Source organism: Bos mutus, chromosome X (assembly GCF_027580195.1).
Source record: "Bos mutus isolate GX-2022 chromosome X, NWIPB_WYAK_1.1, whole genome shotgun sequence".
In the NCBI taxonomy this organism is placed as follows: Eukaryota; Metazoa; Chordata; class Mammalia; order Artiodactyla; family Bovidae; genus Bos; species Bos mutus.
Genome location: NC_091646.1, coordinates 117,536,669 through 117,561,668, shown reverse-complemented (window position 1 = coordinate 117,561,668; position 25,000 = coordinate 117,536,669). Strand labels below are relative to the sequence as shown.

The following is a 25,000-nucleotide window of genomic DNA, read 5'->3' as shown; positions in this document are numbered from 1 at the left end:
TTTTTAAGGCTGTACATTGTGTGGCTCTCTGATTCTCATTTTAGAAACACACGGAACTCACTGGAAAGCCAGACCTGGTTAATATAAACATAGTCTGGGTAAACATGTGGGAGTTGCTATGCAAAATAGAGGCAGAGCATTCTTTACCACCACCGCACTGACTCACTTTAATCACAGACCCCAAATTTTATTTTGTGGAAATGGCACTTTGAAATGCTGTCATAGAATCCTGCAAGGCATTTTGGGACGTGTAGTTCAGCATTCAGCAAGAAGACCACCGGAGATGGGGACAGATAATTCAGGGAAGGCTGCACTGTGTGTGAATGTTCTCCATACTGTCCTGCACTGTTCCCTTCTTTGCCTCACTGCTTAGAAGCAGTGCAGTGCAGGACATATTTGTTGACAATCATGAAGGCTTTGTAGAGGAACTGAATGGTAGAAACTGAGATTTCCAAAGCTTCCTACATTTGAAGGCAGCACTCCAGTTACAGAGCAAGATTTCTGAGTCTGAAATCTTTCTTGTGGCCTTGATAATTTTTGTATTTTTCTCTTTTAGACATAACCTTGATGATAACCTTGATATGGGATGTGTTTCTCTTGGAATGCCAAGCAGAGATCATTTTATGCTTTTGAGTCATAGTTATAAATAATGTTGCTTATTATGTACTCCAAACTCATTCAACAAAAGTTTATGGAGCCCCTACTCTGGGCCAACATTGTTACAGCTGCTAGGGATATAGCAGGGAACTAAACTAACACCCTGTCCTCATGAAACTTACCTTCTAGTATGGGAAGATAGAACGCCCAATAGTACGGTCATGGGTTCTCAGAGTCGAACACGACTGAGGCAACTTAGCACACACGCCCAGGGCAGGTGGTAACATGTATTGTGGAGAAAAATGTAGCTGTGTAAGGAGGAAAGGACTGAGGCAATTGGGGTTGCTAATCTCTATAGGATTGTTAGGGAAGTTCTCAATATTGAGAAGAGACCAGAAGAATATGAGCAGTGAGCCATGCAGGTAGGTGGAGGAAAAGCATGCCATGCATATGGGACAGCAAGTGTGAAGGGCCTGAGATAAGAGCTTGCTGGACACGTCTAAGGAATTGTAAGGAGCTGGTGTGGCAGGAGATGAGTGAACAGTGGGGAGAGTGGTAACAGGGAAGGCAGTAGGGGGATACCAACTGTGAGGGGCCATACAGACCATTGTGAGGACTTTGACTTCAATTCTGGGAAACTATTGAGGAGTTCTGAGCAGAGGAATGCAGAGGAATGCCATGATTTGACTTTAAGCAAACTATTTTGACACTGTGGTCCAGGCAAAAGACCTGGTGGCTTGACTAACAAGATAGTAGGAGAGCTTATGAGAAGTGGTTAGATTCTAGATGCAATTTTTAAGCCAGAACTGATAGAATTTGTTATTCAGATCGTTGTTTACCTTATGTTATATACAGTGAATGGCAGAGGGATTCCTTCCTGTAGTCATTGATTCTGAATTGGATTCTAATACATTTAGATTACTCACCGAAACATAAGTAATTTTAAGGTAAATATTAATAATTGCATAGACTCCTTACCCAAATCACTGGTTCTTCCTAAACACAGACTTAATGGCCAACTCTTGTGCCATACAAAAGACACAAACCATGTTCTGCAGAACCACCCTACCCCACCCAACACAAGAGGCTTCAGGTTTTTGAGGGGAAAATGACTTGTGTTCCACTTTAAGTTCACAGTCTAGCTGATGAAGTAAAATTCCTGGACACAGAGACACACCACAGACTCCTACTCCTACTGAGAGATCCCTGAAAGTCATGAGAATCACAGCTGGAACAAACCATTGTCTCAGATGGGTGTGTGTTCATGCATATACAGGTGTGTTGAAGGGATGGCAGGAAGTAATTAACAACTGCTATACTAATTTTAGTCTAAACATGTACATAAGTGGTTAGAAAAGGCAAAGCTGAGATGATTGCACAGAAAAGGTGAAATGTAAGCTAGGACTGGAAGGATTGGTAGGCTACGAATAGCTGGAGATGCAGAAGCAAAAGACATTGTTGAGTTTCTTCTGTGCCTTCTCGTACCCTTTCGCTAGACAGTATTATTTAGTGATGCTCTATTAGGAAAACCAGCCTTAGGAAGCTGTGTCATTTCTACTCTGAAGCAGTAAGTTGAAGTTCAGCCTTTAGAGTAAACTAATCTTTGGTTTGATTAGCTACCCCAGTTTAGTGGTGTTAGACTCTGCTCTTCTTTTTGGATCATTATAGAACAAAGAAAATCTTCTTGGGCAAATCTTTTTTTTTTTTTTAATAATTTATTGGTTTGGGATCACAAAATGTAGAGAAGACACGAAGCAATGCCTGTGACCCCTTGGCTGAAATGTCTCTTCCAGAGACCCTTTTTGGGCATTCTTTCACATCCTAACAGCTGCAGAGTATAGTATCTGACCACGTGGGAAACTTGAACAGACACCCTTTAAGTCATGGGGGTCACTTCCAATTAAGTCTTCCAGCTTACTTCTGCCAATATTGCAACTGCATTGGTTGTTCAACTGTTCGTGTCTTTAAAATCTCACGAACCAATAGGCTGCAGACCAATGATGGCCTGCACAGCCCTTAGAACTGCCTACACTGACTAATGCCCCTCAGCTATACCCGATCTGCTTGTGGCACCTGCATGGCAGCCCCTGGGGGGCCCCCACATCCTAGGGTGGCGATGGAGGAAGGGCAGGCCAGGCCAAGCATGAAGAATAAACAGTCAATTTTATTGGGCTCAGGCTAGGAATCCATGAAGCTTCAGGACCTCTGTGAATTTGTTAGTTTTCTTCTCAATGTTCTTTTCAGCCTGCTTCCATAGCCTCGTGAGCTGCTGTTTTTTCTGATAGTGGATCTTGGCTTTCCCCTTTCTCTTCTCCTCCAGTGTGGCCGTTAACCACCTGGTACTTCCAGCCAACCTCATGAGCCAGGCGCCCTAGGTAGGCAAACTTCCAAGTAAGCTTCAGACACAACTTTGAGGGCAGTAGGAACCACCATCTGCTTTCTTGTCATAGGGTCGTGGGATCCCATCAAATACCTTGAGGCGCTCCAGAGCATCCTGGCCCTGCTTGGTCTTGTGGGGAAGCATGCCTTGCACAGTCTGCCAGAAGATGCGGCTGGGGTTTGGAAGTGCCACAGGAGGGGTTGGTGTTCATCCCCCTGGGGAGAAAACCCAGGTACTTCAACTTACTTCTGTGGCAATTGCCAGAAATATTGATGCCCTCACAGCACACGACCACAGCCTTCTAGCCCAGAAGCACCTGCTTGGCCACAATGGCCTCCGGGCAGCCCAGGAGATGGCCTCGGCCATTGAGCGCCAGGACCTGCCCTTCCACCATCTTTGGTAGCCACCTGGAAAGGAGGGCAAATTTTGAAATTAAGAACATAGTGGCAGTGTGGTCCATATCCTGTCCTTTGTTTTTATTCTTACACTTGTCCTTCGACCAGTCTTCCCTCCCAGCCTCTCTGTTTGCACTCAGCTCTCCTATAACTCCATACATGTATTTCTAAAATTACCAAGTTATGTAAAATCACAACCAGATGCTTTATGGAAAAGACACATGGGTTAGAAACCCACCAAAATTTCATCAATGACTCAAACAAGAATATCAGTTCAGTTCAGTCGCTCATTCGTGTCCGACTCTTTGCAACCCCATGAATCTCAGCACACCCGGCCTCCCTGTATATCACCAACTCCCGGAGTTCACTCAAAGTCACGTCCATCAAATCAGTGATGCCATCCAGCCATCTCATCCTCTGTCGTCCCCTTCTCCTCCTGCCCCCAATCCCTCCCAGCATCAGGGTCTTTTCCAGTGAGTCAACTCTGCCCACGAGGTGGCCAAAGTATTGGAGTTTCAGCTTTAGCATCATTCCTTCCAAAGAACACCCAGGACTGATCTCCTTTAGAATGGACTGGTTGGATCTCCTTGCAGTCCAAGGGACTCTCAAGAGTCTTCTCCAACACCACAGTTCAAAAGCATCAATTCTTCGGTGCTCAGCTTTCTTCACAGTCCAACTCTCATATCTGTACGTGACCACCAGAAAAACCATAGCCTTGACTAGATGGACCTTTGTTGGAAAGGTAATGTCTCTGCTTTTGAATATGCTGTCTAGGTTGGTCATAACTTTCCTTCTAGGGAGTAAACATCTTTTAATTTCATGGCTGCATTCACCATCTGCAGTGATTTTGGAGTCCAAGAAAATAAAATCTGTCACTGCTTCTACTTTTTCCCCTTCTATTTGCCATGAGGTGATGGGACCAGATGCCATGATCTTCGTTTTCTGAATGTTGAGCTTGAAGCCAACTTTTTCACTTTCCACTTTCACTTTCATCAAGAGGCTTTTTAGTTCCTCTTCACTTTCTGCCATAAGGGTGGTGTCATCTGCATATCTGAGGTTATTGATATTTCTCCCGGCAATCTTGATTCCAGCTTGTGCTTCTTCCAGTCCAGCGTTTCTCATGACGTACTCTGCATATAAGTTTAATAAGCAGGGTGACAATATACAGTCTTGATGTACTCCTTTTCCCATTTGGAACCCGTCTGTTGTTCCAAGTCCAGTTCTAACTATTGCTTCTTGACCTGCACACAGGTTTCTCAAGAGGCAGGTCAGGTGGTCTGGTATTCCCATCTCTTTCAGAATTTTCCACAGTTTATTGTGATCCACAGTTTATTGTGTCAAAGGCTTTGGCATAGTCAATAAAGCAGAAATAGATGTTTTCTGGAACTCTCTTGCTTTTTCCATGATCCAGCAGACGTTGGCAATTTGATCTCTGGTTCCTCTGCCTTTTCTAAAACCAGCTTGAACATCTGGAGGTTCACGGTTCACATGTTGCTGAAGCCTGGCTTGGAGAATTTTGAGCATTACTTTACTAGCATGTGAGATGAGTGCAATTGTGCGGTAGTTTGAGCATTCTTTGGCATTGCCTTTCTTTGGGATTGGAATGAAAACTGACCTTTTCAACTCCTGTCGACACCTGAGTTTTCCAAATTTGCTGGCATATTGAGTGCAGCACTTTCACAGCATCATCTTTCAGGATTTGAAATAGCTCCACTGGAATGCCATCACCTCCACTAGCTTTGTTCATAGTGATACTTTCTAAACCCCACTTGGCTTCACATTCCAGGATGTCTGGCTCTAGGTGAGTGATCACGCCATCATGATTATCTTAGTCATGAAGATCTTTTTTGTATAGTTCTTCTGTGTATTCTTGCCACCTCTTCTTAATATCTTCTGCTTCTGTTAGGTCCATACCATTTCTGTCCTTTATCGAGCCTATCTTTGCATGAAATGTTCCCTTGGTATCTCTAATTTTCTTGAAGAGATCTCTAGTCTTTCCCATTCTGTTGTTTTCCTCTATTTCTTTGCATCGATCGCTGAGGAAGGCATTCCTATCTCTCCTTGCTATTCTTTGGAACTCTGCATTCAGATGCTTATATCTTTCCTTTTCTCCTTTGCTTTTCGAGTCTCTTCTTTTCACAGCTATATGTAAGGCCTCCCCAGACAGCCCCATTTTGCTTTTTTGCATTTCTTTTCCATGGGGATAGTCTTGATCCCTGTCTCCTGTACAATGTCACGAACCTCAGTCCATAGTTCATCAGGCACGCTATCTATCAGATCTAGGCCCTTAAATCTATCTCTCACTTCCACTGTATAATCATAAGGGGTTTGATTTAGGTCATACCTGAATGGTCTAGTGGTTTTCCCTACTTTCTTCAATTTAAAGTCTGAATTTGGCAATAAGGAATTCATGATCTGAGCCACAGTCAGCTCCTGGTCTTGTTTTTGCTGACTGTGTAGAGCTTCTCCATCTTTGGCTGCAAAGAATATAATCTATCTGATTTCAGTGTTGACCATCTGGTGATGTCCATGTGTAGAGTATTCTCTTGAGTTCTTGGAAGAGGGTGTTTGCTATGACCAGTGTGTTCTTTTGGCAAAACTCTATTAGCCTTTGCCCTGCTTCATTCCATATTCCAAGGCCAAATTTGCCTGTTACTCCAGGTGTTTCTTGACTTCCTACTTTTGCATTCCTGTCCCCTCTAATGAAAAGGACATCTTTTTTGGGTGTTACTTCTAAAAGGTCTTGTAGGTCTTCATAGAACCATTCAACTTCAGCTTCTTCAGCATTACTGGTTGGGGCATAGACTTGGATTACCATGATATTGAATGGTTTTCCTTGGAAAAGAACAGAGATCATTCTGTCATTTTTGAGACTGCATCCAAGTACTGCATTTCGGACTGTTTTGTTGACCATGATGGCTACTCCATTTCTTCTGAGGGATTCCTGCCCACAGTAGTAGATATAATGGTCATCTGAATTAAATTCACCCATTCCAGTCCATTTCAGTTCGCTGATTCCTAGAATGTTGATGTTCACTCTTGCCATCTCCTGTTTGACCACTCTGAATTTGCCTTGATTCTTGGACCTGACATTCCAGGTTCCTATGCAGTATTGCTGTTCCCAGCATCAGACCTTGCTTCTATCACCAGTCACATCCACAACCGGGTATTGTTTTTACTTTGGCTCTATCCCTTCATTCTTTTTGGAGTTATTTCTCCACTGATCTCCAGTAGCATATTGGGCACCTACTGACCTGGGGAGTTCCTCTTTCAGTACCCTATCATTTTGCCTTTTCACACTGTTCATGGGGTTCTCAAGGCAAGAATACTGAAGTGGTTTGCCATTCCCTTCTCCAGTGGACCACGTTCTGTCAGATCGGTCTCTCCACCATGACCTGCCCGTCTTGGGTGGCCCCACAGGCATGGCCTAGTTTCATTGAGTTAGACAAGGCTGTGGTCCTAGTGTGATTAGATTGACTAGTTTTCTGTGATTATGGTTTCAGTGTGTCTGCCCTCTGATGCCTCTCGCAACACCTACTATCTTACTTGGGTTTCTCTTACCTTGGACGTGGGGTATCTCTTCGTGGCTGCTCCAGCATAGCGCAGCCACTGCTCCTGCAAAGCGCAGCCACTGCTCCTTACCTTGCACGAGGGGTATCTCCTCATGGCCGCCCCTCCTGACCTTGAACGTGGAGTAGCTCCTCTTGGCCCTGCTGTGCCTGCACAACGACCGCTCCTTGGATGTGGGGATATAGGAACCTAATGAAAACAGTGGTGTGATGTTACATATCTTGAATAGCTAAGAAATATGTAAGTACTACAATAAATACAGCATTTTACCTTGCAAAAGACTTGAAGTTTGCTTGTGAAAGTGAACATCAGAAAGGTTGCAGCTCATAAGTCATGGTGAAGTGGTAGAAGGAAGGTTATCTGAAATTGGAAGGAAAATTATACAAACACCAGATGTGGGTTAGTGTAGCTTATTACACACTCAGTGAACAGGGGTAGCTGGTCAGTGTTTGAGGGGTGTATGTATATGTGTGTTACATATATTCCTCTGTGGCTTGATTCATCTGGATGCAGTTTTCTGCATTTACCTAATGTTTCTTACAGACAGAATCCTGTAGAAGCAGACATAAAATTCATGTTATGTTCACAGTATTTCCTGATGTATCAATGGCATTGGAATTAATTCTCATTTTCAAAGTAAGCATTGTAGTGGAACCAACTGTACCTTGATGATTAACTAGCACCTTAAGTTCCCCCTACTTTATTATTATTTTCTCATTTTCATATTGTGAAAAATTATTCTTATTTTTATAAAGACCAATTGGAGCATCTGTCAACCAAACGGTTACTGAATATTGTCTCTTCTCCATGCTGCTTGTCTGGTGTGTAGCAAGTAAAAAAGGTTTTGAAGCCATGGTTTCTGCCCTTAAACAGCTTCAATATAAGGAACCAACCAGAGAGATTAGAAATAAAATGAAAGTTCTTAAAAAGTAACAGTATATTATAGAATTAATACATCAGTGCTAAAGAGATATGGTAAACTAAGGCTCCTTAGAAGATAAAAATTTTCTATCTAGATCTTAAAGTTACAAACATATATTAGAGAAGTAAGGTTATCCCCTTACTAGAAAAGATATGGGAATCCCGAAGGTGTTTTTTATTTTTTCTCTCTCTCTCTGTTTTTCATTCTCATGCTGCAGCCCCCAAGTAATCTTATGTTGGCAACAAAAGCTGCAGTGGTAGTCACCAAGAGCCAAAACACTCAACTCACATGTGCCTTCTTAAGAAAGGAAGGAAAGAAGTACAGACCCAGCTTTCTGGCTATCGGCTGGGAACTAAAAAGTACCAGGGAGATCACAGACAAAGACAGCTTCAGGGAAGGTGACCTCATAAAGTTTTTGTTAAACTTTGGGTCTCATACCCTAATCTGGAAGGAAAGGATCTGAGCCTAATCAGCATATCAAAAACTTTGAGAACTGAAGTAAAAGACCACAGCCCAGATTGACTTCTGGGTGGAGTACACATGGGACAAATATAACAAGTACTGCCACAGTTTTGAAAGGTGAACTGAGATCAGGCCCACAGTCCAGAGAAAGTGGGCTGGAATCCATAACCCAAACCTAATGAAGTCAGTTGCCTGCTAAAACAAATTCATCAACTGTTGTCCATAGAATTTAAGTAACACCCATAGATTCACGCTACTCAGAATGTCCAAAATTCAGTTCAGAACTACCTGGTAGAAGAAGAAAAAGCACAACTTGCATGGGGTGGGGCGGGGCAGGGGTCAGAAATCCAAAGTCAAGATTGAAATGATGCTGTTAGAGTTATATGACAGAAGAAATTGATGTAAAAAAGAGCCAAATAAATATATTAGAACCAAAAAATATAACCAAAGTTTAAAAATTCATTGAGTAGGCTCAATAGCAGAATGGAGATGACACAGGAAACAGCCAGTGAACTTGAAAATAGATCAGTACAAATTATCCAGTCTAAAGGAGAGGTAGAAAATGACAAAGGGGTTAGGCAGAACAGAGCCTCCGGGACCTGTGAGACAATAATACAGTCTAACATTCATATCATTGGAATCCAAAAAAGGAGGAGAAGCACCAGGCTGAAAAAAAATATTTGAAGAAATAATGTGAACCTTTCCCAAGTTTGACAAAAGACAAACTGACAGATTCAGAAAGCTCCATGAATCCCAATCAGGGTAAACCCTAAGAAATTCACTCTGGAACACATCATAATCTAACTCTGTGTGTGTGTGTGTGTTGGAGGGGGCAAAAGTTTTAAAAACAATCAGAAAAATGATGTTTTGTAAGAGAAAATGTACTTCCCAGGTGCCTCAGTGGTAGAGTGTTTGACTGCCTGCCAATGCAGGAGACATGGATTCTATCCCTGGGTTGGGAATATCCTCTGGAGGAGGAAATATTAACCCACTCTAGTATTCTTGTCTGGAGAAGGCAATGGCACCCCACTCCAGTATTCTTGCCTGGCAAATCCCATGGACGGAGGAGCCTGGTAGGCTGCACTCTATGGGGTTGCGAAGAGTCGGACACGACTGAGCGATTTCACTTTCACTTTTCACTTGCATGCATTAGAGAAGGAAATGGCAACCCACTCCAGTGTTCTTGCCTGGAGAATCCCAGGGACGGGGGAGCCTGGTGGGCTGCCGTCTATGGGGTCGCACAGAGTCGGGCACGACTGAAGTAACTTAGCAGTAGCAGTATTCTTGTCTGAAAAATCCCATGGACGGAGGAGCCTGGTGAGCTACAGTCTACAGGGTCACAAAGCATGCATAAGGGAAAATGATTCAAATGATGACATATTTCTTATCAGAAACAATGTGGAGGCCAGAGGAAGTAGTACAGTGTTTTTAAAGTGCTAAAAATTATAAACTCACTGTTTTAATCTGCTGCTGCTGCTAAGTCGCTTCAGTCGTGTCCAACTCTGTGCGACCCCATGGACTGCAGCCTACTAGGTGTCTCCGTCCATGGGATTCTCCAGGCAAGAACACTGGAGTGGGTTGCCATTTCCTTCTCTAATGCATGAAAATGGAAAGTGAAAGTGAAGTTGTTCAGTCGTGTCCGACTCTTAGCGACCCCATGGACTGCAGCCCACCAGGCTCCTCCATCCATGGGATTTTCCAGGCAACAGTACTGGAGTGTTTAATCTAGCCCCCCCAAAATCTTTTGGAGTGAAGGTAAAAGGAAGACATTTTCTGATGAGGGAAAGGTAAGAGAATTCATTGTCAGCAGACCTACTCTGAAAGAATTGTTGTACTAAGTTACTCAGACAGAAGGAACATGATACTGGAAAGATACCTAGAACGTCAAGAATGAAGGAAAAGGGCTTCCCTGGTGGCTCAGCAATAAAGAATCCAGCTGCCAATGCAGGAGACACAGGTTCAGTCCCTGATCTGGGAAGATCTCACATGCCATGGTGCAACTAAACCTGTGTGCCATAACCATCTAGCTTGTGCTCTTGAGCCTCTGAGCCACAGCTACTGAGCCCATGTGCTGCAGCTACTGAAGCCCACATGCCATAGAGCCTGTGCTCTGCAACAAGAGAAGCAACTGCAGTAAGAAGCCCAAGCACTGCAACTGAATAGTAGCCCCCATAGTAACAAAGACCCAGCACAGCCAAAAATAAATAATTAATTAAAAAGAAAAAAGAAGGAAGGAAAAGGAAATGGTAAATATAATAACTATTTTTCTTGAGTTACTTGAAATATTTTTGATAGGTGAAAGCAAAAATTATAGCATTTTCTACCAGTTTTCAGTGTGTGTAGGTCTAATTTATGAGACAACTACAACATCAAAGGAAGGAGGGAAAAGGGACCTATGTGGGTTTTTACGTGGTAAATTTTTACCATGTATTACATTTACATGGTAAATTTTTAATTCTAAAGTATATATATTGTCATCCTTAATGATGAACTTTACAAAAAGATGTTGTCAAAACCACAATTAATTAAATAATAAAAAGATGTTTGAATAACCCCAAAGACGGCAGGAAATAGAAAAGAGAAAGTAGAACAAATAATAAAATAGTACACCCAAATCCAAACATATCAATAACTGCATTAAATGCAAATGTTCTAAATGTGTTTATACCAATTAAAAGAAATTATCAGAATGTATTTTTTAATGATGCAAGTATTATAAAATGTCTTCAAGAAACTAACTTCAAATATAATGGTATAGGTAGGTTAAGGGAGAAAATGGCAAAAGATATACCATGCAAACACCAATGAAAAGAAAGAGTGGCTGTGTTAAAAGCAGAAAATTAGACTTCAGAGCAAAGAAAATTACTCATAATAAAGAGGGATTTTACATAATGATAAAAGAGCTAATTCACTAAGACGAGAAAACAACCCAAAATCGTATGTACCTAACAACAGTGCCTCAAAATGGTGGCACCTGAAGCAAAAGCTGGCAGAACTGAAAGGAGAAACAGACAATCCATAATTATACGTGGCAACTTTTAACACTCCTCTTTCAGTAATTGATAGAAATACTGGACAAAAAATCAGCAAGGATATAGAAGAACTGTCAACCAATGGGATTTAATTGATATGTACAGAACACTCCACCTGTCGATAGCATGATCAAGATTCTTTTCAAGTGTACATGGAACATTCAACAAGATAGACTATATGATAGACTATATTCTGCATTATAAAAACAACCTTAATGAATTTAAAATAATTGAAATCATACAGAGTATATTCTGTAGCCATAATGGAATTAAACTAGAAGTCATTAAGAGAAAAGTAACCAGAAACTCTTTAAGTTCTTGGAAATTAAGCAACACACTTCTAAATAACCCAACGGTCAAAAAAAGGTCCCAAGGAAAATTAGAAAATATTTTGAACCAAGTGAAAATGCAAATGCAACATATCAAACAATGATTGAGACAGTGTATATACTATGGTGTCTATTGTAATGCAGAGTAGACCAATTACCAATATTTATGCATCATAGACACACAAAATCTGTAAAATACTCAAGTAGTAAGTGTCAAGGGATTGTTTATTGACCCATTGGTAATATAAGTGTGTTCATTTGGCAGTTAACTATTAAATAATCATGCTGTCAGAATCGGGTGAGGTTCAAAGGGGAAAAGTAAAAAACTGTATAGTAGGATGATGCACTTAGAGGGAAATTGATAGCATTAAATGTTTGTATTAGAGGAAAAGAAAGGTATCAAATCAATAATGTGAGTTTCCACTTTCATAAATTTTTTTGAAAAGCAGAGCAAAATAAGCCCAAAATAAACAGAAGAAAAGAGATAGTGAAGATATATTAGTTAAACTGAAAGAATAGAGAAAATCAGTGAAACAAAAACATGAATATTTGAAAATATCTATAAAATTGATAAGCACCTAGCAAGGCTGACAGAGATTTTAAAAAAGTAAAGATACAAATTGGCACTATCCAGAATACTAGGCCTCCACAGATTTTAAAAGGATCAGGGAATACTAAACATATTTGACAGTTTAAGAGTAGTGGACCAATTCCTCAAAAATCGGAAACTATAAGAATTCATCCAAGATGAAATGGATTACCTCAATAGTCCTATATTTGTTAAAGGAAGTAAATTCATAATTGAAAAAAAATTAAGTTGGAGGAATCAATAATCAATTGTAAGACTTAAAGCTACAGATATGAACAGTGTAAAATTGGCAAATGGATAGAAACCTAGACCCACAGAATAGATAGACTCAAACAAGTTTGGCCAATCGATTTTTAACAGCGATTCAAAAGAATTTAATGAAGAATGAATAGCCCTTTCAACATGTAATGTTGGAAAAAGTTGGACATTCACATTCAGAAAAAATAAACTTTGAGCTAAAATCTTATACAAATATTAGCAAAGTATATCATGGCTCTAAGTGCAAAACTATAAACTTTAAGAAGTAGTACATAAGAGAAAATCTTCATGACCTCAGATTAGGTGAAGAATTCTTAAACATGAGATAAAAATGATCAATTTAAAAAAGGAAAAATCACTTGAACTTCATCAAAATAAAAACTTACTCGAAAAGACACTATTAAGGGATAGAAATGACAAGTCATAAACTTGGAAGAAATGTTTACAAATCACATATCCAACAAGGGACCTGTGTCTAGTATATATATAAAGAACTCTCAAAACTCAGTTAAAAGAAAACCACTCCAATTTAAAAATAAACAAAAGACTTAAATGGATTCTTTACCACAGAGAACATAAGGATGACAAATAAGAATGTGAAAAGTTGTTTCATTATTAGCATCAGGGAAATACAAATTGAAACCTTGACAAGATAGCACTCCATACTCACTGGAATGGTTAAAATACAAAATACTGACAGTACCAAGTGCTTGTGAAGACGTGGAACAACAGGAAGCTTCATGCTTACTTTGCTGGTGGAAATGTAAAATGGTGCTGCCAGTCTGAAAAACAGTTTGTTTCTCATAAAGATCAATATATACTTTCTGTATGACCTAGGAATCCTCTTGGGTATTTACCCTAGAGAAATGAAAAATTATAACCATGTAAAAATCTGTGCAGAAATGTTTCTAAGGAACTGAATTCATAATAGCCCCAAACTGGAAACAACTCCCAACACACTTCAGTGGATGAATGAATAAAGTGTCGTGCTTTCATACCATGGAGTATTACTTAGCAATAAAAAGGATAAGATTACTGATAACATAGAGCAACTTGGATGGGTCTCAAAGCTATTATGCTGTGTGAAAAAAAGCTAGACTCAAAAGACCATATAGTGTTTAATTCCATTTAAGTGGCATTGTTGAAATTTCAGAACTGTAATGATGGAGAACCAGTAGTTGTCGTGGATTAGAGAATGGTCTGAATACAAATGGGCAACAAAAGGCAGTTTTGGAACTGTTGTGTATCCTAGTTGTCATGGATGTTACATGTGTTAAAAAATAATAGAACTATACCATATATACTCTCCCAAATTAATCTCACTGTGAAATTTTTTAAAGTAAAAATGAAAGAAAAATTTCTGTGGCCTGGTGATCACATATAACTCTACTTCGAGGATGTTGTTGTTTAGTTGATAAGTCTTTTCCGACTCTGCAACCCCATGAACCGTAGCCCACAAGTCTTCTCTGTCCATGGGATTTTTCAGGCAAGAATACTGGAGTGAGTTGCCATTTCCTTTTCTAGGGAATCTTCCCTAGCCAGGATCAAATCAGCGTCTCCTGTTGGCAGGCAGATTCTATACCACTGAGCCACTAGGGAAGCCCAGGGATTGAACCTGTGTTTCCTGCATTGGCAGGCGAATTTATTTACCACTTCAAGAATAAATCTTTTCAAATACAGGGATATATGTGGAGACATAGAACTAAGGGAGCTCCTTTTACACAAGTTAAATGAATTAAATATCTGGCATTGAGGTTACATGACAATAAGTCCCAACTCCTGCCACCTTGTAAACACAGTTCACATAAATATAATAGATATGTTATTGAGAGCCCCTGCAATGCTTTTTGTCAAGGAATCTACACAAGGAGAAAATATCAAGCTATGACAAAAATCTCTTTTGAGGAACAAGACATTAATATTCTCATTTTGCTAAAGTAAAAACAAAGGAAGGTCTTTCCTAAGCCCAGCTTTTGGGATGGGATAGATTTGGGAGTGGCAGGCCATATGCAAGTTCTAACTATTTAAATTATAAAGTAAAGCCTTGAAAACATGACAAAGTTTTGAATAGGAAATTCTGGATTTTAGAACAGCATGTTTTTTGTTTTTAAAAACAATGGTAGGGGACTTCCCTGGTGGTCCAGTGGTTAAGAATACACCTTGCAATGCAAGCAATGCAGTTCTATCCCTGATCAGGGAACTAAGATACCACATGCCTCAGAGCAAGTAGACCCTCGTGCTATAACTGCTGAGCCCCGCAAGCTCTGGAGCCCATGTACCACAACTAAGACCTGATGCAGACAACTAAATATTTTTTAACGTAATCATTAAAAACGATGATCGACCTCAGGAAGCTCTATTTTCTTTCGAGCAGTATAGGCATGTATTTGCTTATAGTTACCATTCTTCTGTCTTGTTTATTGAGGGATACATAGCTTCATGGAGAGCTGGTTTGTTTTCTCTTCATCTCCCCATTGCCAGTGTTCTGGAACCCCTTTCATGAACATGCCCTTCCTGTCAGGTAAAGGTAATCATTTAAAAACAAACAGACCACAAAAAGAAGAGCATCGATTCGAAATTTTTGTAGTAATTGAAAATGTAAATTAGTTTCAATCATGTTCCTTTTGTTCTCCTGGGGTGAAATTACTGGTTAAGGTTATCTTACTTTCACAACTCTTAAACAGTGTTTCTGAGTGAGGTGGAATAGATTATGGTGTAGTCATATTGGTGGGCAGGACCTTCTACAGGCCTGTGCATGACTGAATGCTCCAGCTGCCTCCAGACTTCTGCCCACTTAATGCCAACTTTAAAGGGGGACAATATTCCAATAAACATGCTTTATTTTATTTTATTTTATTTTATTTTATAATGGTTGTGATTTACACTGTTCCATATCCCTGGTGGCTCAGATGGTAAAGAATCTGTCTGCAGTGCATGAGACCCAGGTTCAGTCCTTGTGTCGAGAACATCCCTTGGAGAAGGGAACGGCAACCGACTCCAGTATTGTCTGGAGAATCCAATGGAAGAGGAGCCTGGTACGCTACAGTCCATGGGGTCGCAAAGAGTCGTCACGACTGAGGCGACTTAGCATACACGCGTATTAGGCTTAGCAAATCCATATCTGTATCTTCAGCTGATGATATATGAATTGGCCCTTTTCATTTCTTCACAAAACTAATGGGCCTATTTGGAGAACCTAGGACTCTAGCTCCTACATTCTGCATATACATCCTGGGATTTTATTAGCATTAAAAAGAGTTTGAAATTGTATTCTATGGGTGAGGGCCCTGACCTTGTTCAAAGATACCGCTGGAGTATTTCTACTTTTATCTGTTTTATTTATGAGATTGCTCTGTTAAAGTTCATGTATAACAATAGTTCAATTGCTGAGAAAATGTTGGTAAACCACTCACCTGGGCAGATGAAATTCACAAATAATGAGAACTTAAATTTTTAACCAGTCATCTCCACTTCCCATCCAAGTCTTTAGTATTGCTTAAAAAAAATTTGCCTGATTTAATGCTTTATTTACTTGATATTGGAACAGTGTTTATTGAATACCTACTATATGCCAGTACTATATTTCAGGAAGATGTATTACTTTTTCTCACTTTACTGGTTGAAAAACTGCTGAGAGGTGAACTGGCCCAAAGCCAGAAAGGGGAAGAACAAGGAAGTGAACCAACTGCATCTGAATAATTGAGCACCACAGTGTGTATATCGGCGGTGACTCAAGTAACATAGGTGAGTGTTGACAAATGATTTGAGAGAAACAGACCTGCTGGAGTTCAAATCAAGATACTTCTGTTACAGTCTTCAAGGATTACAGAACAAGTGGAGTCAGCAGGAATGCAGAAGAAAGAAGATACTTTTTCATATCAGTGCCGCCTGCTCAGGACGCAGAAGATGCAGGTGTAACATAGGTTTAGGAAGGTTCATTATTAATCCTTGAAGTTTCTGTGCAAACCCCAGATAGAGTATGATAAAGCATGTGAGTTAAGACAGAAAAACAGTAGAATACTGTCTCAGTCTGTTGCATCTGGGATGAAGCCAATCCCAGGAACCTGAGGACAGTTTTTAAAGGAGGAGAGAGGACATGAGTGGGATATATTATCAAAGGACACCCCATGATTTGAGACCTAGGTGTATAGAGCCTGGATAGGATTTTTGTTTCTGTTTTTCTCATTTTACCAGATATAATTTCCTAGATTACAAATCTTTTTCTTTAAGTTACAAGAAATTACTAGTTTCCTTCCTTTTAGGAGAAAGTAGTCAAGAGAGAACACATCGATGACTATGCATTTTGTTCCTAGGAAAGTCCATTAGCCAGTTTGTGCTTTGCTTGTTTTAACACCTCTGTATGGAATGGTTTGGTTTCCTGTTGTAAGTAGAAGGTGGCCTAGATAAGCTTTCAGTAGAAAAGACCAGGTCTTGAATACAAGCAAGCCTAGTTTCTAATTAAACAAATGTCTAAGACTGTAATTTCTAATGCAGTGTAGAAAGAAAGGGCAAAGAGCAGCCAAACTAGTTTTTATTGGCTCTGTTTTTGTGGTTCTAATATAATTCTGGCAAGTTGGAAGAATTTAGAAGAGGAATTAGTGAATTACATGTGCATGTATATTAATACTCCCTTTGTTACTTGTTTTTCATTGTCAAAATTAATTTACTGACATTTGAAAAGTATAACTATAGTGACTTGTTACTGAATAGGTTCTTGTACAAAACATCAAAAACAAAATCATAAGACATCTACCATGTGTTTTTTGGATGTGTAATGAGTTTCAGTACCTAAATTAGCTACCTGAAATTTCCTATAGAAATTCCAAACCATATCAGTAAAAGAATTACTTCTTATCTTGTATTTTGATAATGGGTGGTTAGCATGGGGAGTCTATGGCCTTAAAGCCTAATGGCCATGTTAGATGTAAGATATATGGATTTATTTCATTGACTAAGACAACTAGAACAGCATCATGACCAAACATAGTCTGACCAGTTGAACTGAATAGTAACAAGAAGTGAATCTTAACTAATGAACTAGGAGAACAAGGAGGGCATAAATGTTGAGTCTGTTTATACCCAATGTATTTCTCTCTTCTATGGTGGCATCAATTATAAGACATACCACTGATATAGTAACAGCATTTCAGAGGAAAAGAAAATTTTTAGCAAAGACAACAATTCATAAGACAAATCTTTGTTTCAGAAACATTCAAAGTGATGAGAGGTGTCTTAGAATCAAGCAAGAGTGTTATTGAGTATAACACTTAAATGATAACTAAGGCAAACTGAGTGCTTACCATGTGTCAGACTATACACTTGTGCTATGCTAAGTCACTTCATTCGTGTCCAACTCTGCAACCCTATGGACCATAGCCTGCCAGGCTTCTTTGTCCATGGGATTCTCCAGGCAAGAATATGGGAATGGGTTGCCATGCCTTCCTCCAGGGAATCTTCCAAACCCAGGGATCAAACCCATGTCTTTTATATCCCCTGCATTGGCAGGCAGGTCCTTTACCAGTAGTGCCACCACTTGTGCCAGATACTTAATATTCATTATTCAATTTAATCCTCACAATAGTCGCATGGGTCTTTTACAGATGAAGAAACTGAGGCTTGGAGAGGTTGCTCATCCTAGGACTTTACCTCCAATAAATGTCACAGCCAGGATTTGAAGGAGAGAGCCTGTCAGACTCCAGAATCCACACTGTTAACCACTGTTGGGTGCATTTACTGTTTATCATTAAAAGCTGTGGTACATATACACAATGGAGTATTACTCAGCCATTAAAAAGAATACATTTGAATCAGTTCTAATGAGATGGATGAATCTGGAACCTATTATACAGAGTGAAGTAAGCCAGAAAGAAAAACACCAATACAGTATACTAACGCATATATATGGAATTTAGAAAAATGGTAACATAACCCTGTGTACAAGACAGCAAAAGAGACACTGATGTATAGATCAGTCTTATGGACTCTGTGGGAGAGGGAGAGGGTGGGGAGATTTGGGAGAATAGCATTGAAACATGTATAATATCATGTATGAAACAAGTCGCCAGTCCAGGTTCGATACACGATACTGGATGCTTGGGGCTGGTGCACTGGGACGACCCAGAGGGAGGGTATGGGGAGGGAGGAGGGAGGAGGGTTCAGGATGGGGAACACAGGTATACCTGTGGCGGATTCATTTCGATATTTGGCAAAACTAATACAATATTGTAAAGTTTAAAAATAAAATAAAATTTAAAAATAAAAAAAAAGAAAGAAAAATTGAAAGTAGTCAACGAAGTTCTTTCCAAAATCTGCCTCTTTGACTTCCGTTAAAGTAGTAACTGACCTCCAACAATAACAAAACAAAAAGCACTCCACCCTTTCTTGAATATTCCTCAGCATCATTTTTTAAGTTTACTGATATGTGAGCCTGTGATATTCTGTGACTATCATTTTAAAACTGCATTCATAGCTACAGTTTCTGTCTTCTAATAGCTTATAAGGTATATAACCTCATTATAGGCTTATATACAGAGACAGTAGAAGAAAAGACTATCAAGATACATTAAGGGCTTTTTGTAGCTAAATTCAACCGCCAAAAAAGATGTAAAGCAAACATATGCTACTGTTTGAGGCACTGTTGTCATCCTTGTTTTACAGATAAGGAGGTGGAGAGTATAGTTTTCGATGCCTTGCCCAAGATCACATATCTGCTAAATGTTAGAGGCAGAATTTGAACCCATACTGGTTCCAGAGTCTGTGCTGTTAACAACCACACCATACTTGCCTTATCTCGTATTTTCACATTTAACAGCTTACAGTGCCTTGGCTTTACTTAGAACTTTTCTTCTAAAGAACTTATGTTTTTGGCGTCTTCATCCTCCCTATGCCAGGATCTTGGGAGTCCTGAGGTATTTATGATAAGATGTCTATCCTCAAGGAGATTACAGTACTTTAAACGGAACTACTGGGATTTCCCTGGCAGTCTAGTGGTTAAGAGTTCACTTTCCCATGCAGGAGGCAGGGGTTTGATCTCTGGTGGGGCACTCAGATCCCACATGCCTCACGGCCAAAACACCAAAGCATCAAACAGAAGCAGTGTTGTAACAAATTCAATAAAGACTTTTAAAATGATGCACATCAAAAAAATTTAAAAATAAACAGAACTGCTATAAGTTGTAAAGAGATTAAAAGCAAGGAAATACTTTATCCTATTTCAGCCTATAGGAGAGATAGAAATCAAGTCTTCATTTTTTTACAGTGATTGGTACTGAAATCTTACCACCCTTCCTTTTTTAAAAATTTGCTTACATAATCAGTGACTTTTACTTAGAATCATAAGAGTATATTGTTTGGCCTTGGCTTTTGAATGAAGTTCACAAAATTAAAAAGGAGAAAAAAATGACAAGTTCTTACAGGTGCCTACTTGGTTTACTTCAGGAAGCTTCCCAAAGGCAAGTGTTCATAGCTAAGAAAAAGTTAAAAGACTCACTACCAGTTAGTTAGCGCTCACTGTATGTCAGGTAGTGTACTAAATGTTTCACACATATTATGTCATGTAATCCTGGTAACAGTGCTTTAATGGGGTGCATCCGCCCCATCTTCATTTCTCCGAGCCTCAGTTTTTCAATTTGTAAAACAGAAAAGGAAAGCTTCTTTATGTTCTAAAAGGAATTTCTAAACCCATAAAAATTTTTTCTGAAGTGCGTGCACAGAGATCTGTGTGGAACATAAACTTTTAAGAACTTAGATTTTTATATCTTTCTGCTCAAAGGTACATTTTCTGAAAGGTGCATCTTAGAATGAAGGAGAGCAAAAATTAGAAAATTAAATTGACACAGTTAGACTTTAGGTTCCCAGTTCAACCATGATACATGTTGGAAAACTTTTGACTTGGCTTGGTCAGTTTCTCCTTGCAGTCTGCACCTCCAGCCCCCAAGCCAGTGCCCTTTGCTTTTGGCCCTGTGCTCCTGCCACTTTTACTCACAGTGGGCTGTGCCCTAAACATGGCATCACTGTAGCCTAACAGTGTGAGTGAGGTACCAGGTGCTTATAATACACTGCTTCTCTGGTGCACTGAGTATTTCAGGTTGAAAACTAGCCACAAAAGAACTGATTAACACATAGAATGACATTGTTGAAAGTGTATGAATGAAAAGTGGCATATGACAAAGATCAAGGGGCTTGGACATTGAAAACCTGGGAACAAGTCTTGGCTCTGCCCCTTACTAGCTGCATGACCTAGGGCAAGTCCCATAACCTATTTGAGTCTCAGCTTCCTTATCTGTAAAATGAGGATAATCAGAATGGCTAGTTTATTTATTGAAGATCAAATGGGAGAAAGCATAATGCTTGGGAGATGGAGCTGAAAACTGAAAAGTGTCAAACGCATATTAATACATCATGCTAAACTTCTTCAACCCTCTCCTTTAGCACAGTGATTTAACACATTGATAACATCTGGGAAATCTCTGTTCACTTTAAATAGCATGCACATATAGACTTTAAAATTGTACCTCAGATAATCCTATACCAGCATTTCAGGCAAAGATTTAAGATGCCATTTGGCAATAAAAAATATTGATTCTAGTCACAAACTGTCACTCTAATTTTGACTCCACTGGTTTTTCTAAGAGGTTTGCAAACTGGCCATTAGTGCTCCGTTCACTGACCAGATCTGGGATCATGAACAGGTGACTTCACCTTTGATGAGCTCTGTCAAATAAGGACAACAATTTTAACTTCCCACCTACCTGACAACTTTTGTGAGGACTGAATACTTTGAAAAGCCTAACATTATTATATAAATGCAAGGGACGCAAATTTTAAAATGAGTATAATCATCTGAGACCTCTGTAATGTAAGAATTTAAACACTCAAATAATTCTGTTAGGAAATGCAAGGTAAACATGCCATTAAAAAGTTACAGAGAGCAGCTACTGTGAGAAGCAGGTAGATAAATGGAAATATCCACATTTGACTGCAGTGTAGTGTTGGAAAAGTCACACCCACACCAGGCTATAAGCTCCTGTGATCTTATCCTATTTCTCTTTCTCTGATGTAGCCTTAGCAGCTGGAATAGTGTCTGGCCTATTTTAGATGCTCAATTTGTTGAATGAATGCACAGCAGTCTTTCTTATGTGCTTGGTGGGTAGTGGTGTGAAGGGAGGCTGACTTTGGCTTGGCTTGGATCAGCTATGACAGCCTTCTCCTGTCTTGTCCATCTGAGGCAGAACTTGTTCTGAGATGTCACCAAAGCCAGAGTACACCTTAACAGCCTGGTCAGATTACAGTTAAGTTTTTGTCCTAAATGCTGCATCACTTTATTTACAGTAGCCATGTGCATTTATTTTATTTTAGTAGCTGTTGATATTGCTCATCATAGACCCTTTGGTGCCAGTTAATAAGAATATTAGAAAGCTGACCAAACATTCTAGATTTCAGTTTTGCCAAATTTTTGTGGATGGGTTGGGAAGTGGTAGAGAATATTTATTTTAGCCAGATTAGATATATTTGGGTGAATGTGCCAGGGAAAGAAAGTCAAAGTAGTTTTCAGTTCAGTTTAAATCTAGAAAGAAACCCTAGAAAACTCATTAATCTAGGAAACCCTTTTATCCAAATAAGATTTCATGCAGAATTCCCAACTATAAAAAAGATGAGATTTTTATAGCTTATAACTTATTTTTCAGTGAGAACACCAGCTAATATGTTGGGATCTTACACGTCTTAAAATTTGGGAGGTAGTACATGTGAATACACCTGTCTTGAATTTTTTACAGTGAATATATAATCAGTGAAATCAGAATCAAACATTTGGAGAACCCTCCAAGGCACATGAATTGAACATACTTGAAAAACACTGATCTTGCCCTACTCATTCTTACTATAGATATGGAGGTTGAAACTATAATATTCAGAACCTCATTCTGTCTCCTCATTTTGCTTCTTGGTGTGGTGATGTTAGTAACGTGAATGAATCTGAACAAAGTTAACTACCTCAATACTTCCAGATATCAAGGGTTTCTCTTACTTACATAAATGTTTCTAGGCCATTTTATAGCTCTGGTGAAATCCAAAGTGACTTACCAACCTTATTTTTATATTATTATTTCTTCTAGTTAGAAATTTATATTTACATTTCTCATTGTGATGTTAATACATGATTATATGTAGCATGGGGGCTAATTGAAATCTTTTGGGTTTTTTGTGGGGCTTTTTTGGCATGAGGTTAACCTTGAAATACAGCATTTAAAAAAGGAAAACTTCTGAAGAGAGGGCAATAAATTCAAGGTAGAATCCTAAAATTGTCCTCAGTCCCAGTGAAGACAACATGACCAATATTTGGGTATTTCAACATCTGTAGCATTAAAGCCAGCCCTATCTCCTAAGATGGAAATTGCCATGTGCAGAATGACTTGATAGAAAATGGTGTACATTCTATATAATCTTCTAACAGCAGAATGCGACCAGTGGCACTTCCCTAAAAAAAAATAAATTACCCGAAATTTGCAGCACATTCATATTCAATTTCATCACAGCAGATGCTCATTAGTATGTTGTTATTAATTGGTATTCACTTTAGGTTTTGTTTAAAACGAAGATAATAATTAGGTTTTAATTACTGCATCATTCGTTGGGGGGGGGTGTCTGTGGGGAGAGGCAAAGAGTGAAATGCCTCTTGAAGCATTGAAATAGTTCCTGATGCTTATTCAGCACCGTGTGCTGCCAAAGACTTTGAAAAATAACTTCATCTTCACCAAAAAATAGGACTAGGATTATAAAATGAAGAAATTGCTGTCTGTGTGGCTTTTTTAAAATAAGCCCATCGTTATCAAGAACTCACTGTAAATTGTCTACTTGATGGACATACTGAATCAGATGATAATGTGCACTACTATTCTTTCTAATCAAATTACTAAAAAGACTTCTTGGAAAAGTAACCCTCACAAGCAGCTGATTAATGAAGTGGTGGCAATGTTTTGTATTAGAACTAATTGAAGTAATCCAAATAAGTTATTTCTGTAGCCTATGGAAATAATTTCCTTTGCAAAGAAGTACATTGGAGTTGGCAAACCAGTATTTTTTCACCCTCTCTTGTTCTATATTTACAGAAAAAGCATAAATAATGCAAATAAAATGGGCAGAAAACCAATTTGGGTGACAGAAAAAACAGCATATCTCAATCTTTTCAAGATTAATCTTGATACTAATCAAGACTAATAATTTATATAAGACATAGAGGTGTGTAGAAATTGAAGGATACTGAAATTTTAAAGGCATATCTTAACTAAAACAGTAGAAATAACAGTTTAATGCGTCCATTAAAAGGGGGTGTTCATAGTTCGAGTTTAAACATATTCCTTATAAACTTTCTAGAGCACCTATTGAGGGCATGGCATTGGGTTTTGCAACTGTGTAGAAATTCAAACCCTCCAGAAGCTGCGCTCTAGTTGGGAAAGTACGGAATATGTCATTTATTAGTGACATACAGGGTGTGCCATTCATAGTGCTCGTGCTTTCCATATGCTCGTGTGTTATATTTTTTTAATTTTTATTGGATTATAGTTGATTTGCAATGTTACTTTCAGGTGCACAGAAAGTGAATCAGTTATACATATATCCACTTCATTTTTTCTAAGATTCTTTTCCCACATAGGTCATTACAGAGTATTGAGTAGAGTTCCCTGTGCTCTACAGCAGGTTCTTATTATGTGTCTATTTTATATATAGTTATGTATGTGTGTGTGTGTGAGAGAGAGAGAGAGGGAGAGAGAGAGATAGATGGAATATTACTCACCCTTAAAAAAGAATGAAATCATGCCATTTACAGCAACATGGATGGACCTAGAGGTTTTCATATTGAATGAAGTAAGTCAGACACAGAAAGATGAATATCATATATCACTTATATGTGGAATCTTTTTTTTTAAGGGTACAAATGAACGTTATTAACAAAACAAGTAATAGAAGTAGAGTCATGATATAGAAAATAAATGTATAGTTAACCAGGGTTTGGGGGGTGGGAATAAATTGGGAGATTGCTACATATATACTAACTCATTATCTTTACAGCATTCCTGAGAGGTTTATTTTTCTCATTTTTACAGATGAAGAAATTGAGGTATGAATAGGTTAATTAAGCATTGTGTCCAAGGTCACCCAATCCTTTAAGTGGCAGAACTTAATTTGAGACCAAATACAGTCTGACCCCAGAGCCAGTCTGCCATGGGGTAGATATACACAGGAAACATTAGAAATCATTTCCAAGACTAGTGTCATTAGCCCATATGTTGAGGCTCAGTGAGAGGTGGGAGACAGGTTCCATGAATCCCTTCCTTCTACAAACCTTCCTTGAGGGCCAACCACAAGCCTGGCTCTGGCCTGGGTCCCCACAGTGGAGAGGGGTTACACACGGTCCATGCCCTTAGGAGCTCACATCCTTGGAGGCATGAGGGTGATCGCACTGGTG

The 25,000-nt window shown here is 39.2% G+C and overlaps 1 protein-coding gene, 1 long non-coding RNA gene and 1 pseudogene across 4 annotated transcripts in view; 1 reads left to right on the top strand and 2 right to left on the bottom strand.

Moving 5' to 3' along the window:
* LOC138986458 (uncharacterized) overlaps nucleotides 1-25,000 on the bottom strand; it is a 114,121-nt gene that overhangs the window by 11,107 nt on the left and 78,014 nt on the right. Inside the window, exons 2-3 of the long non-coding RNA XR_011463308.1 lie at nucleotides 7,213-7,302; nucleotides 7,015-7,131 (exon numbers count right to left, since the gene is read on the bottom strand). This is a non-coding gene — a long non-coding RNA (uncharacterized lncRNA). The remainder of the gene's footprint in view (nucleotides 1-7,014; nucleotides 7,132-7,212; nucleotides 7,303-25,000) is intronic.
* Nucleotides 1-25,000, top strand: part of POLA1 (DNA polymerase alpha 1, catalytic subunit) — a 295,847-nt gene that overhangs the window by 199,055 nt on the left and 71,792 nt on the right. The window contains exon 36 of one of the 3 annotated variants that reach the window (XM_070366397.1): nucleotides 18,135-18,510. The exons of the other annotated variants lie outside the window; for them this stretch is intronic. Within the exon in view, the coding sequence (XP_070222498.1) occupies nucleotides 18,135-18,209 (75 nt within the window). The 3' untranslated portion in view covers nucleotides 18,210-18,510. Of the gene's footprint in view, nucleotides 1-18,134; nucleotides 18,511-25,000 lie in introns of those variants that run through there. 3 annotated transcript variants of the gene reach the window in all.
* On the bottom strand, nucleotides 1,799-3,755 carry LOC138986412 (large ribosomal subunit protein uL13 pseudogene; annotated as a pseudogene).